The sequence below is a fragment of the Lepidochelys kempii genome, chromosome 14 (assembly GCF_965140265.1).
Source record: "Lepidochelys kempii isolate rLepKem1 chromosome 14, rLepKem1.hap2, whole genome shotgun sequence".
Lineage (NCBI taxonomy): Eukaryota > Metazoa > Chordata > Testudines > Cheloniidae > Lepidochelys > Lepidochelys kempii.
The window spans coordinates 1,019,866-1,034,925 of record NC_133269.1 but is presented as its reverse complement, the minus strand read 5'-3'; the positions used below and the strand labels follow the sequence as shown (position 1 = coordinate 1,034,925).

Below are 15,060 nucleotides of genomic sequence, written 5' to 3'. Positions count from 1 at the left end.
TAAGTGAAAAAGACTTTATTCCATCTTCCACCAGTGATAAATGAGCATTTAAACCATTCAGTTGTACACTGGCAGCTGGTGCTGCAACTCATCTACCGTGTGTGACGGTCAGAAACAGCTTCCCAGAACAGGTGCACTTCGGAAGCAGCAACCTGAGACTATTTACCCACCAGCAAAAGCAAGACAGGGTGTGTACACAAGGAAGAACAGCTGCTTCAGAGGCAGAAGTCTGAAGCCTGGCCCCCTGGGAGAGCTAGCTGCCGGGTGGGTCTGAGCAGACAGCACTAGGCTGTGCTCTGCACACAGCGCAGCTTCTCCCAGAGTCCAGATCTACCCGACCAGCCTGGGGTGAGCGGGAAGGTGCTGTGCTGGGGGGATGGATCAGTGCTGCTCAGGCCCCACAGCCAAGTCAGTCTAGGAGGCTGTTTCAGCAGCAGTTAGAGAGCTGACCAACAGCATTACTGTGGCTTCTGATCTGGGCCATCTCATCACGGCATGTGGCACCCAAAGATCAGAACCCCCTTTAGATTCCTGGGGGGAAAGGCAAGGCACAGCCCCTAACTTAGTAGTGAAACTCAAAAGCTTTATGTACAAATCAGTTTACAAAAAGTTTAGTCCTGCACTTTGGCATTAAGCTCACCCAGCAGCAGAAGTGGAAGGCAGCACAGGAACCCCTTCCACACCCCATTACCCAGCACAGAAGCAGAACTGCTGGCCCAGGCGCTGAACCCCCCTGCTCTGCTGAGCACAGTGGCAGCTGAGGACAAAGATACCTGATACAAAAGTGAGATGGCACTTTGGGGAATCTGAGCCAGCAGGGTTAGTAAAGGCACCAGGTCTAGAGCTGAAGTTACACTGATGTAGCCACAGGTAAGGTTTTGGGGGTGTTTAAAATTCACCACACTGTCTTGAACACAAAAGAGGAAACAGTTATTCCTTGCTGTTATGAAGGAAAGAACCTAACTGCCCACACTCTGTTGTCACAGCTGGGGAGGGGCCAGGGTCAAGCCTTAGGGACAAAAATCCCCTTCTGAAGAGGAAGGGGTCCCCACTGCATGGATGCAGCAGGTTTGTGCTCAGCAGTCACCCCAATGAACAAGAGGGAAGCCCCACCCCCAGTCAGAGAGGGCTTGATTTCCAGGAAGGCAGAGCCAGCAATCAGCTCTAAGTGGGGAGGGAGCAAGTCACATGTACAGCCTCCCGCCGCATTCAGTCATGGGGCTCTGCCAGGAACCAGGGAGCTCCTAACTCCAAAGCCCTGGTGCCCTTCACACATTAAGCAGCCACCACACCCCAACGCCCACCCCTAGTCAAGATACAGCCCCTGCCGCACAGAAGAATTGCACTTGTGTAGCTATCCCTGCTAGCCACTTTGGTGGTGGCCAGTGGCACAGGGCTCAGTACGCAGGTGGGGGCTGGTAGCCCTCCGAGGTCTCTCCAGTCTGGGTGAAGGGCGGCTGCTGGTAGTTGTCGTGAGTGACATTGGGGTAAATTGAGTAGGGAGTCGAAGGGTCAGGGGTGGGATCAACGTAGCTGTTAGTAAGGTCCTCCACTCCCATTCTGTACCTCTGGAGAGCAAAGGTGATCAGGAACCCCTAGAAAGAGAGAGAGCAGCAGTCAGCAAAGCCAGGCCCCTCAGGAGGGCCACAAGGGCAGGTCCAGACACTGGGATGCAGGGGCAGCAGAAGGTCACAGTGATGCTGCCCATTCCAGACTGATGTGGCTCAGGCCCCCGATTCTCTCAAAGCCCCCACCCCAAGAGAGGTAAGCCCTGAAGAGATCTGCTGGCTGGGAAAGCGCCACTCACCCAGGAGAAGATGGAGAAGAAGCTGAAGGTAATAGCAGCTCGGGCCGAGTCAGCCCCCACATGCACATCGATCGGCAACGTCATAGCCCACTGGTTGGTCAAGAAGCAAAAGCCAATGAACCACAGGAAAGTCCAGAGTGCTGTGGGGGGGAGGGGCAGAGAGAGAGAGAGAGCAATGGGTGGATCCGGCTGCCTTGCTGGGGTGCAATCCCATCCCCTGACCCACACTGACGACTTCATGTCACCCAACTGCTGGCGGGGAGGGCTGGACCAAACAAAGCCTGTTCAGTAGACCTCTTGGCTAAGGGCCTCCGCTTTCTTAGTGCCAGGGCCACTGACTGACTGCCCTGCCTCCCAGCACTGCTGCTTGATGCCCCTGGGGGCTCGGTGCAGAGCCCCATAAGCCCTATGCTTTGGCAAGCTGCCTGGAAAGGGTCACCCAGCTGGGTGCATGTCTGCAAGTCAGGAGCAGTGCCCAAGTTCAGCAGTGCATGGTGGGCACGGTGCCAGGAGATCAAAGCACCCCCCTCTAGTCAGGCACAGGGTAGGCCACTGAAAGAAACAACCATCCAAGGAGCTGGACAAGGGCAGCCATTGTCTGATCATTAGAGAAGGCCCGAACACTGGATGGGTTTCTAACTGCTCTGCTTTAGGCATTAGTTTGGGGCAGTTCTCTGGCCTGTGTTATACCCAAGGTCAGACTAGGGGATTGTAATGGTCCCTTCTTGGGGGGGCCTTAGAATCAGCCAGCAACAGCAAGGCCCACCCCCATGGCTGCTGTTACCTGAAAAGCCCAAGTCTGCCATGACCAAGTACTTGCGGTCAGTGGCGTTGCTGATCTGGGGAAAGTAGATATCGATGGTGAAGAAGGCGACACAGGCCAGGAAGCCGAGGACACCAATGCCGATGCCGTAGCGGCAGGCATCCTCATTCTGGTGGAAGATGCAGTGGAGCTGATCAGTGTCATGCGTGTTGGTGTACCCCTCACCGATGATGCAGGAGAACACGATGAGGGAGAACACCTGGGGAGGGAGCACTGGCATCAGCTTGAGCAGTAGTCAGGAACCACAGGGCAGGTGGGAAGCCGAGGCGAGGGGGGACCCTGAACCACCAGCTGCACCCTTCCAAAGCAGGAGAGAGTTCATTCAATGCAGCTATAGCCCTTTTACCACAATGGCTATCCATCCACCTACCCCCCTCTTGGAGGAGGGGATGCACACAGAGAGCAGGCATCCCCCGTGCGCTGGAATGGGGCAGCACAAACATGCAGGGGTTGGTACATGCTCCTTACCTGAGGGAACCGTAACTAGGGGCGGGGCGGTTCCAGGCCTCACCTCATGATTTACCTGTCGACATGGAAGTGATTGGAGCAGGGTACCGAACCCCTCAGTAAGGGGGTTGGGCTGCGAGATGCCTGGGCTGGCTTGTGCCCCACTGCAGCCCGAACAAATAGGGCAAAATCCTCAGTGTGCAGGAACTGCCTCACCACAGGGGGGTCATGCAACAGTTGCATTGGGGGAGCGCTCCCCCCCAGCCTCTGGGGGACCCATCCGCAGAACTGGGGGGGAGCAGAGCACTCAGCAAACACCTGGCTCCATCACATGCTGGTCAGCAGCGGCTGCCGAGGGCCCCCCCCGAGGCTGGCGAGCCAAAGCGATCAGCTGACCCTCCCCGCAAGCCGACAGTCACGGCGCCCCCGCGGGTCCCTCCTCCCGGGCCGGCCCCATGCACCGCAGCGGCGCCGCCCGGAGAGGGCGGGCGTGGGCGGCTCCTCCGCAGCCTGGGCCACGCACCGGGAGGCCCCGAGGCGCCGCCCGCCCAGCAGGGGCCGGGCCCCAGGTCTCGCCCCGAGCAGGGCGGCGGCCCCGGCCCCGGCCCCCTTCCCCCGGCGCGGCCGGACACGCAGCACCGGGAGGTCCCGCGACTTTCCGCGCCCGGCCTCTCCCAACGGGCCTTCCCCCGGCCTGGCCCGGCCCAGCCCCCGGCCCCCTTCCCCTGTCCGGGCCCCCCTGCCCAGCCCCCAGGCCCCTTCCCCCCCCCCCCGGCCCAGCCCCTTCCCCTGTCCGGCCCCCGGCCCAGGCCAGCCCCCCGGCCCCCTTCCCCTGTCCGGCCCCCTTCCGACCCCCGGCCCAGCCCCTTCCCCCGTCCGGCCCCCTTCCGACCCCCGGCCCAGCCCCTTCCCCTGTCCGGCCCCCGGCCCCCTTCCCCTGTCCGGCCACCTTCCGACCCCCGGCCCAGCCCCCGGCCCCCTTCCGACCCCCGGCCCAGCCCCCGGCCCCTACCCACGCCCCGGCGAACCCCCGGCCCAGCCCGGCCCCCTTCTCCTGCCCGGCCCCCTTCCGACCCCCGGCCCAGCCCCTTCCCCCGGCGAACCCCCGGCCCAGCCCGGCCCCCTTCTCCTGCCCGGCCCCCTTCCGACCCCCGGCCCAGCCCCTTCCCCCGTCCAACCCCCGGCCTGGCCCGGCCCAGCCCCCGGCCCCCTTCCCCTGTCCGGGCCCCCCTGCCCAGCCCCCAGGCCGGGCCCCCCTGCCCAGCCCCCAGGCCCCCCCGCCCAGCCCCTTCCCCTGTCCGGCCCCCGGCCCAGGCCAGCCCCCCGGCCCCCTTCCCCTGTCCGGCCCCCTTCCGACCCCCGGCCCAGCCCCTTCCCCCGTCCAGCCCCCGGCCCAGCCCGGCCCCCTTCCGACCCCCGGCCCAGCCCCTTCCCCCGGCCCGGCCCGGCCCAGCGCCCGGCCCGGCCCGCTCCGCACGCGGCAGGCTCGGGGCCCCGGCGCCGCTCACCGCGCTCAGCAGCCGGACCAGGACCTGCGGCCGCTGCAGGAAGCGCAGCAGGTCGAAGGTGCCGCCGGCCTTGGCCGCTCCGTAGGCGCCGCCGCTCTCCATGCTGCCGCCGCCGGCCTGGCCTCGCCCCGCCCGGCTTGAGCCGCCGCGTCCGCGTCCCCGGCCCCGGCCCCGCCCCGAGGAGGGGCCCGGCCCGGCTGCGGCCCTGGCCCTGGGCGGGGCGCGGCCCGGCTCCCCTCCCGTGGCCGGCAGGTGCCGCGGGGGAAGGGGCCGGGGCCGGGGCGCCAAGCGCCTCCCATCCGGCCTCAGGGCTCCGGCAGGGCCGCGCCCGGAGCCCGGCGCGGGCGGAGCAGAGCGGCCGCGGGGGAAAGGGCCGCCCGGGGGGCTGGGGACGGGGCTCCGGGGGCAGATTCAGTCCCTGCTGCAGCCAGCCCCGGCCCCGGCCAGCTGATGTTCCCCTCCCGCAGGAGTGGTTTGAGCACTGGCCTGCTAAACCCAGGGTTGTGAGTCCAATCCTTGAGGGGGCCATTTGGGAAATGGGGCAAAAATTGGGGATGGGTCCTGCTTCGAGCAGGGGGTTGGACTAGATACCTCCTGAGGTCCCTTCCCACCCGGATATTCTATGATTCTATGAGGACGCGTGGCCGGCCTGCGCCTTGGCCGGAGCCCTCGGCAGGCCCCTGCGCGGAGACCCTCATCCCACACATCCGTGAACAGGGCGAGCCGGGGCAGAGTCGACCCGGCTCTTGGACAGGGGCATCGTGCCTCACCCAGCTGCGAGGCTTCTTGGGTGGGGTGGGGTCCACAAATGTGGGCCAGGGTGATCCGCCCCATGGCTCTAGTGTACGTGGACACTAGCCTGTGGCAAGGTCTCTCCCTGAAGGCGCTTCAGCAAAGGAAGCAGCCAGGGGATAGAAGGGAAGGGACTCTCCGTAACTGGTTAAAAGCTAGAAAACAAGGATAGGAATAAATGGGCAGTTTTTACAGGGGAGAGAGGTGAATAGCGGGGTCTCCCAAGGATCTGTATTGGGACCAGTGTTGTTAATTTATTCATAAATAATCTAGAAAATGGGTAAACAGTGAGGTGGCAGAGTTTGGCGATGATACAAAATTACACAAGACAGTTCAGACCAAAGCTGACTGGGAAGATGACCAAGGGCTCTCACATAAGTGGGTGCCTGGGTAACAACATGGCAGATTAAATTCAATGTTGATAAATGCAAAGTAATGAGCATTGGAAAACATCATCCCCACTGTGCAGACAAAATGCTGGGGTCTATATTAGCTGTTAGAAGAGTATAAAAATATTGCTCGGGCATGTAGGAATGATAGCAGGAGGGCCAAATCGCACCTGGAGCTGCAGCTAGCCAGAGATGTCAAGAATAACAAGAAGGGTTTCTTCAGGTATGTTGGCAACAAGAAGAAAGCCAAGGAATGTGTGGGCCCCTTACTGAATGAGGGAGGCAACCTAGTGACAGAGGATGTGGAAAAAGCTAATGTACTCAATGCTTTTTTTGCCTCTGTTTTCACTAACAAGGTCAGCTCCCAGACTGCTGTGCTGGGCATCACAAAATGGGGAAGAGATGGCCAGCCCTCTGTGGAGATAGAGGTGGTTAGGGACTATTTAGAAAAGCTGGACGTGCACAAGTCCATGGGGCCGGACGAGTTGCATCCGAGAGTGCTGAAGGAATTGGCGGCTGTGATTGCAGAGCCACTGGCCATTATCTTTGAAAACTCGTGGCGAACCGGGGAAGTCCCGGATGACTGGAAAAAGGCTAATGTAGTGCCAATCTTTAAAAAAGGGAAGAAGGAGGATCCTGGGAACTACAGGCCAGTCAGCCTCACCTCAGTCCCTGGAAAAATCATGGAGCAGGTCCTCAAAGAATCAATCCTGAAGCACTTGCATGAGAGGAAAGTGATCAGGAACAGCCAGCATGGATTCACCAAGGGAAGGTCATGCCTGACTAATCTAATCGCCTTTTATGATGAGATTACTGGTTCTGTGGATGAAGGGAAAGCAGTGGATGTATTGTTTCTAGACTTTAGCAAAGCTTTTGACACGGTCTCCCACAGTATTCTTGTCAGCAAGTTAAGGAAGTATGGGCAAATTTGCGGATGATACTAAACTGGGAGGAGTGGTAGATACGCTGGAGGGGAGGGATAGGATACAGAAGGACCTAGACAAATTGGAGGATTGGGCCAAAAGAAATCTGATGAGGTTCAATAAGGATAAGTGCAGGGTCCTGCACTTAGGACGGAAGAACCCAATGCACAGCTACAGACTAGGGACCGAATGGCTAGGCAGCAGTTCTGCGGAAAAGGACCTAGGGGTGACAGTGGACCAGAAGCTGGATATGAGTCAGCAGTGTGCCCTTGTTGCCAAGAAGGCCAATGGCATTTTGGGATGTATAAGTAGGGGCATAGCGAGCAGATCGAGGGACGTGATCGTTCCCCTCTATTCGACATTGGTGAGGCCTCATCTGGAGTACTGTGTCCAGTTTTGGGCCCCACACTACAAGAAGGATGTGGATAAATTGGAGAGAGTCCAGCGAAGGGCAACAAAAATGATTAGGGGACTGGAACACATGAGTTATGAGGAGAGGCTGAGGGAGCTGGGATTGTTTAGCCTGCAGAAGAGAAGAATGAGGGGGGATTTGATAGCTGCTTTCAACTACCTGAAAGGGGGTTCCAAAGAGGATGGAGCTCGGCTGTTCTCAATGGTAGCAGATGACAGAACGAGGAGTAATGGTCTCAAGTTGCAGTGGGGGAGGTTTAGATTAGATATTAGGAAAAACTTTTTCACTAAGAGGGTGGTGAAACACTGGAATGCGTTACCTAGGGAGGTGGTAGAATCTCCTTCCTTAGAGGTTTTTAAGGTCAGGCTTGACAAAGCCCTGGCTGGGATGATTTAACTGGGAATTGGTCCTGCTTCGAGCAGGGGGTTGGACTAGATGACCTTCTGGGGTCCCTTCCAACCCTGATATTCTATGATTCTATGTTACCCCGTAAGAAAGCGATCTTGGAGTCATCGTGGGTATTCTCGGCAAACAGCCGCTCAATGGGCAGCAGCTGTCAGAAAAGCGTTAGGAACCCTTAGGAGAGGGATAGCAAATATAACTGAAAACATCCTAATCCCACGCTATAAATCCCTGGTACACTCACATCTTGCATACTGTGCACAGCTCCGGTCACTCCAGCTCAAAACAGATACATTCGAATTGGAAAAGGGAATGGAGCAGCTTCCATGTGAGGCAGGAGTTAAAGGATGGGGACAGTTCAGTTTAGAAAAGACGACGCGGGGGAGATGATCGAGTCTGTACAGTCATGACTGGTGGGGAGAAAGTGAGTAAAGAGGTGTTATTTATCCCTGCACAGAATACAAGAGCCAGGCGTCACCCACTATAGTGAATAGGCAGCAAGTTTTATACAAAAAAGAAGGAAGTACTCCATACACAGCACGGGCAACCTGGGGAACCTGTTGCCAGAGGATGCTGTGAAGGCCAAAAGTGTAACTGGGTTAAAGAAATAATTAGTTAAATAATTAGTTAAATAATACCCAGCTAGGTCCATCAATGGCTATTAGCCAAGATGGTTGGGAATGCAACCCCTGCTTTGGGTGTCCCTAAACTTCTGCCTGCCAGAAGCTAGGACTGGACAACAGGCGATGGACCACTGGACAATTGCCGTTCTGTTCACTCCCTCTGAAGAACATTAGTATGTTCTTATCTTATCCCTGTGTGACAAAGTGGGACTGTTCTTAATGTTTCCTCTGAATAGTGTGGGGGTGCCTCAGTTTCCCCTAGGCAGTTCTTAAGTATCTAGGGGGTGGGGTAAGGGTAGGGTATGATCATTGCAGAGCCCTGGAGGGCAGGTGTGTGCAGGGGTCTGGACACAGAGAATGGCTGACACCCTGTTTCCTGGCAACTGATGGCCTGGGTCCTTCCCCCCTGCAAGGTGAGAGCTAAAGGGTTGGAGAACAAAGGGATCAGGTGACCTTCTGGCCCGGGAAAGGGACAAAGCCCAGAGGAGGAGGGGCTGGAGGGAGTTTCAGTTTGGGGCTGGCTGGGGACATGGAGTGAAGGGCAGATGGGGTTGTCTGGCTCACTGCACCCCAAAATGGACCCAGCTGAGGGGTCCTGTTCTCTGTACCTACAAGCTCTGTTTTAGACCATGTTCCTGTCGTCTAATAAATCTCTGTCTTACTGGCTGGCTGAGAGTCACGTCTGACTGCGGAGTTGGGGGGCAGGACCCTCTGGCTTCCCCAGGACCCCGCCTGGGCGGACTCGCTGTGGGAAGCGCACGGAGGGGCAGAGGATGCTGAATGCTCCAAGGTCAGACCCAGGAAGGTGGAGCCAGGTGAGCTGTGTGTCCTGAAGACAGGCTGCTCCCAGAAAGGAGACTTCCCCAGAGTCCTGCCTGGCTTCATGAGGAGCAGTTCCAGAGCATCGCCCGGAGACTCCGTGACACCCTGCTCAGAACAATCCATCCAGGCAGCTGTCCCAGAGAAGGAGACGTGAGTTTCTGGCATTCCACTCCCTCTGTCCGTGTTCTCTCCACAGCCTTTGTCTGTGTGCTGGCTGTCTCATCAGTGTCCTGTGCTGTCTCTGCTGGGAGAGGAAGGTAGATTCTATCTCCTGACACTCGGACCTCCAGGGAGCCAAGGGAATATAGCCCAGGTGATAATATGGATTCAAATTGGCCCTAAACTCATGGACTGGTTGGCCCCACTTCAGAGCCTTTGACCTCTCAGCTGCCAGCTCCCATCCAGCCCAGGTCTGGGAGTCAAGTCTGAGCCTTTCCTCTCTAGTTCTCATCTGGACTAGGCCAGCAGCGACCAGAAGTTGCTCCCCATCTGGCAGCTGATCATTGTCCTATCAGGAAGGGGCGGGGGGCTCTGTCTGGTTCCTACACGCCTCATCTCAAGCCCATCACACCTGGCCCCTTTGTTGGCAGCCTCAGCAGCAGGCCGGACTGGATGGCTGCAGAAGTGGAACTGTCATAGAATCATAGAATAACAGAGTTGGAAGGGGCCTCTGGAGGCCATCTAGTCCAACCCCCTGCCCAGAGCAGGACCAATCCCAACTAAATCATCCCAGCCAGGGCTTTGTCAAGCCTGACCTTAAAAACTTCTAAGGAAGGGGATTCCACCACCTCCCTAGGTAACACATTCCAGTGTTTCACCACCTCTCAGCTGTCCTCTCAGCCCTCAGCTGCTCCCGCCATGGCAGGGATGGGGGTGGGGCACCGTGCAGGGAAGCCGTCCTGCTGCCCAGGCCATCCCCGTTCTGGGGGTAAAGAGAGGCCTCCGTCTCCAGGGCTGACAGCATGGGCCGAGTAGGAACATCTACAGCACCCCGCAATCCCACTGCTGCCCCTGCCAGGGCCCGCCAAGCGCTGGCTAGGTGAGGGGCTCTCTGTTTGACAGAGATCCCTGCCCGCTGGAATAAGAATCTCCACACCAGCACAGTGATTGCATCAGGCCCTTTATGACACCGATGCATGGCTAACATGCCTGGGTTTGTGTCGCCAGTGACACACTGTGGCAGAGAACTGCTGCCTGATGCTCTTAATTGTTAAATTCCTAAGAAGTCCCATCCAGGTGAGCTGCTCCTAGGTCACATGCCCTCCTCAGACCGGCCAGAAGGGGATGCGATGGGACCCGGCGTCCTTTCATTTCTGATTTTGGTGGCATTCCTTCCTAGCCACCCCTGTCCAGCTCCGTCGACCATCAGCCACCAAACTCAGGGGCTCCTGCTCTGGAGCTAAAGGAGTGCTTTCCCTTCGCCAGTTGGGAGGAATTAACAGACTGACACCCTCCCCTCACTCCAGCCCACTACGGATTGGTGAGATCAGGAGCTGCTGTGACATCCCAGCCAGTCGAGAACAGAGGCAAACAGCTCATAGAATCATAGGATTGGAAGGGACCTCGAGAGGTCATCTAGTCCTGTCCCCTGCACTCACGGCAGGGCTAAGTATTATCTAGATGCATCGCTCTACACTCACTCTCCTCCCCCCTCACACGCACACACCCCCGTATGCTCACAGACTTGCCTGCACACGCTCTCGCTCACACACGCCTGCATGTGCACCGATACAGTCCCCCCGTGTGCACATACGTACGGGGACAGGATTCGGTCCATTGGGCTGGAGGGTCACTTCCTCTGTCGCCATTGGCCGGTGTCATTTGGAATTAGGGAGAGGAGCTAATGGCAGCAGAGGAGTCTGATAGGGTTGGCAGGCTGGAGTTCTCTGCTTTCCATGTGACACCAGCCAAAGCCCGGTCCCTGTCACCTCATCCCCCGTGTGAGCCCTCGGGCAGTTCCTCGCATTCCCTGGGGTGGGAAGGGCTCTGGCTTGGTCCCCCCAAGGAGGAGGTTTCAGCAGCAGACAGGACAATGACCTGGCTCGGCCTCACGCCCCTCCACGCGAGGTCACGAAGCTCCTGCAGCAGCTTGGCCAGCTCCCACACTAGACACCATTTCTCCTTGACTTGCTAGACGGAGCAGAGAGCAGACAGTGGCCAAGTTAACTTAACACTGACAACCAGGGGGCCCCATGGCCTCCCCCCAGCGCCTACTGCCCCAAGCCTCACTCACCAGTACCTGCTGCTGCTTGAGCCACTCCATGGCCCGTCTGTTTGCTCGAGTCTGGGAAATGTACAGGGCGGATGAGGCTGCAGGAGAGACAGAGACAGTCACACCAGCCCCACAGACCACACTGGTAGGAGGGCTGGGCGCAGGGCACACTTGAGAGTCAATAGCATTTTCCTTTCCGGCCAACTGAAAGCACGCCAGCTTCCAGAGCTGAGGGACAACAGGAGCTTACACATCCCCAGAGGGGTCACCAGCCCAGGCAGGGCTAGAGCCTGGTCTGCTGGTCCCTGAGCGACTGCTGCATCCACGCCACCCCCAGCAGAGCAGCGAGCATGGGCCAAGCACCACCGGCTGTCCTGCCCACGGAGGCCATGGCTGACAGAGCCTAGCGCGTGCCTTGATTGGCCCAGGCATGCTATTTAAGGCCTAGAGGAAACACCTGAAGGCTGTCTGTGCAACTAGGTGGATCACCGCTTGCTGCTGCTAACAGACCCTGCTGCACACTCCCGAAACCTGGAGCAAAGGCAGGGAAATATCACTGGCACCCCCAGAGGGTTGGAGTGGGGCTCTCCCCTCCCCATCATTATGCTGTCCTGCCCTGAAGCTGTTCCCCTTAGCCATGGACTCACTGTCCCTGTGAAGACGTCCTGGAGAGGCTGCCTGGCAGCCCTGTGGCTGGTTCAGATGCTCTAGTTCAGGTTATGGGCAGCACTGCACGAGGCTCCCCTGCCCCCCTCCAGGATTAGACTAGCCAAGGGGGGTGCTGAGGACTGTACTGAAGCTTAGACCCCCAGAAGGCCCAGCCCAGACACTCATTCATTCACACCCCTGGCAGAGAGGGCCGGGGACTAGCCAAGGCCACCCCCTGAGAGAAGGGGAGCATTGTGCACTGGGGCCTTGGGGGACTGTGCCAAACCCATCTGCTTCGCCTCCCTAAAGAACAGCACAGCTTGTTCCTATGGGGCTCCCAATCCCCCCACCCCCCTAGCCTCTCACCAAAGAGCTCCAGCGCTGTAGAACAGAATACAGCCCTGCCAGCTGGGCTGGGCCCAATGCCACCTCCCTGGGCACACCTGGCAGCTGCTCAGGGCTCTGCGGGCCACCAAGGCAGAATTTCACCTCTGTGCTCGCAGCCCCCTCTCACTGGCCATGTGTCCTTGCAATTGACCTAGCCACTGTGGTGTCACACCCAGTAGGAGATAAGGTCTGGGGCCTGGGCAGCAACTTGACAAATGCAGATTTATGCCTTGGCCAGGAAGGGATTTCTGCAGCTATCCCAGCGGAGACCCGCTCCCTACTGCCCTGACTCCCCCCAGCCCCTGGCATCGAGAAGGCTATGCAGTCTGCTGAGGTGGGGGGGACAAGTGGCATCAGCTGGAAGGGGCAGGAGGACTCTGTCCCTGAGCTTCTGTGTGTGACATGCAGGGTGCAGCCTGTCCCCACTAACTGGTGCATGTGGTCCTGGATAACAGCTGGCTCCAGAGTCCCCAACAGATGAGACCTTCTGGGAATGCTCTCAGTGTGCTACCCTGAGTGATGTGCAGGAAACGGGTTCTCATGGTGCCTGGGAAATCCTGTGCTCTGAGCAGGGAGCATGCACGGTGGCCGGGCTCTGAGCTCGACCCTGCCCGTGGCTTGCAGGGGGAAGAGGTGCTGAGCTTCCCTTGCCCGTGGGGAACAAGCTCTGAACTCACCTATGCCCCCCCCCCCCAGGCAACAGGATGGACGCTGAGCTCACCCATGCCCATGGCGGAACGGGCTGTGTGACAATGTGACGAGCAGGGAGAGGGGAGTGAGGGGGAGGGAGAGGTAACACCTCTGTCCAGGAATGTGAAGACAGGCTGCAGGAGAGAGACTGCTGGGTGGGTTTAGTTTTCAGTTTGGGCTGGGTGGAGGAACACAGGGAACCCCAGGGCTGGGGTCTAAGCTCCCTGCTCCGCCAGAAGGACTTGACTGAGGGGTCCTGGGTGTACCCACTGTCACGGAGTCCCTGGGCGATGCTCTGGAACTGCTCCCCATGAAGCCAGTCAGGACTCTGGGGCAGTCGCCTTTCTGTGAGCAGCCTGTCTGCAGGACACACAGCTCACCTGGCTTCCACCTTCCTGGGTCTGACCTCGAAGCATTCAGCCTCCTCTGCCCCTCTGTGCGCTTCCCACAGCGAGTCTGCTCAGGCGGGGTCCTGGGGAAGCCAGAGGGTCCTGCCCCCCAACTTCGCAGTCAGACGTGACTCTCAGCCAGCCAGTAAAACAGAAGATTTATTAGACGACAGGAACATGGTCTAACACAGAGCTTGCAGGTGCAGAGAACAGGACCCCTCAGCTGGATCCATTTTGGGGAGGGCAGTGAGCCAGACAACCACGTCTGCCCTTCATTCCATGTCCCAGCCAGCCCCAAACTGAAATCTCCCTCCAGCCCCTCCTCCTCTGGGCTTTGTTCCTTTCCCCGGGCCAGGAGGTCACCTGGTTCCTTTGTTCTCCAACCCTTTAGCTCTCACCTTGCAGGGGGGAAGGGCCCAGGCCATCAGTTGCCAGGAAACAGGGTGTCGGCCATTCTCTGTGTCCAGACTCCTGCACACACATGCCCTCAAGGGCTCTGCAATGATCATACACCCTTACCCCACCCCCTAGATACTTCAGAACTGCCTAGGGGAAACTGAGGCACCCCCACACTATTCAGAGGAAACATTAAGAACAGTCCCACTTCGTCACACCCACAAGCTCTGTTTTGGACTGTGTTCCTGTTGTCCAATAAAACTTCTGTTTTACTGGCTGGCTGAGAGTCTCAGTGAATCTCAGGAAGAGGGGTGCAGGGCCTGGACTCCCCCACACTCCGTGACAAGCTGTCAGCTTGTCCATCCCCATGGAGGACAGGGGACAGGCTCTGAGCTTGCCCATGGCCGTGGCACAGGGGGGATGGGCGCTGAGCTCGCCCGTGCCCGTGGCACGTGGGGGATGGGCACTGAGCTCGCCCATGGCTGTGGCATGCAGGGGACGGGTGCTGAGCTTGCCCATGCCCGTGGCACACCATGGACAGGCACTGCCCTGGCAGAAGGGAGGGAAGGCAGAGGAGAGGAGAGACGTGCTGGCCACACATCTCCCCGCCTGCAGTGGCCAGGCCCCGCTGATCAGGGATGCAGCGCAGGGGTGGGGTGGGAATGCTCCAGAGCATGGGGGCCTGCCAGGGGAAGCAGCGCTCGCTCCCAGGTCCCATGCTATGTCTTTGGGGAGAGGGATCCTAGGACAGGGCTTTCCCAGCTGAGCCAACTTTCAGTGAGTGTCCCTCGAGGGGAACCACACAAGGGGCACCAGAGGCCCCAAGGCAGGAGAATCCTGCCCCCAGACAGCCAGGGCCCATGGCCAACCTCCATTCTGACCCCCATTTTAATGGCTACGCTGCAGCTTGCCTGCCCGAGTCTGAGAAATCCCTGGGACCGCTGGGCCCTGGCCCCCACTGAGGCTGGGCAAGGCAGGCCTGGGACACACCCAGGGAGCTGCCGAGTCCTTTGCTGCATGCGGAGCTAAGACTAAAATCACACTCTGCCCTCCAGGTGGACACCACAGGCAAAAGATTACGACTCCCAGCATCCTCTGTGTTCCAGGTGAGGGGAGGAAAGTGAGCTGGCTCCTGTTCAGCTGGATGGTTCTCACTGTGCTTCGCCTCTCGCAGAGCAGCAGGCTCCCCACCCAGGACTGCCCCTGAGGGACGCTACAGTGGGCAGGTGAGTGAAGCTGAGAAGGGGGATTTGCAGCTGACATGGACTCTGGAAACAGCTGGTCTGAGCCCAGGCGCTTGAAATGCCTCCAGCCCGGGGCTGTAGGACCACACTGCCAGCGTGCCCCAGCTCTACCCCGAGCCACGGGCAGCCATGCAGACAGGGCTCAG

At 58.9% G+C, this 15,060-nt stretch overlaps 1 protein-coding gene and 1 long non-coding RNA gene across 2 annotated transcripts; both read right to left on the bottom strand.

The window, feature by feature from the left end:
* On the bottom strand, positions 1 to 4,745 carry SYNGR2 (synaptogyrin 2). The gene is made up of 4 exons (XM_073310191.1): positions 4,586 to 4,745; positions 2,592 to 2,829; positions 1,808 to 1,947; positions 1 to 1,595 (listed from the first exon to the last, which is right to left on the bottom strand). Exons 1-4 carry the CDS (start codon positions 4,685 to 4,687, stop codon positions 1,398 to 1,400), a joined length of 678 nt encoding a protein of 225 aa, XP_073166292.1. The 5' UTR covers positions 4,688 to 4,745; the 3' UTR covers positions 1 to 1,397.
* A 4,151-nt stretch (positions 4,746 to 8,896) lies between these two features.
* Positions 8,897 to 13,343, bottom strand: LOC140897889 (uncharacterized). Its single transcript, XR_012154855.1, has 3 exons — positions 13,266 to 13,343; positions 11,182 to 11,258; positions 8,897 to 9,192 (listed from the first exon to the last, which is right to left on the bottom strand). It is a non-coding gene; the product is annotated as an uncharacterized lncRNA (long non-coding RNA).
* Positions 13,344 to 15,060: the final 1,717 nt, after the last annotated feature.

Bases quoted from the DNA above. Each gene is read 5' to 3' on its own strand.
- SYNGR2 (XM_073310191.1), bottom strand. From the start codon at position 4,687: ATGGAGAGCGGCGGCGCCTACGGAGCGGCCAAGGCCGGCGGCACCTTC. The intron at 2,830-4,585 runs GTGAGCGGCGCC...CTCCCTCCCCAG, and splicing joins TGGTCCGGCTGCTGAGCGCG to GTGTTCTCCCTCATCGTGTT. The intron at 1,596-1,807 runs GTGAGTGGCGCT...CTCTCTTTCTAG, and splicing joins TCTTCTCCATCTTCTCCTGG to GGGTTCCTGATCACCTTTGC.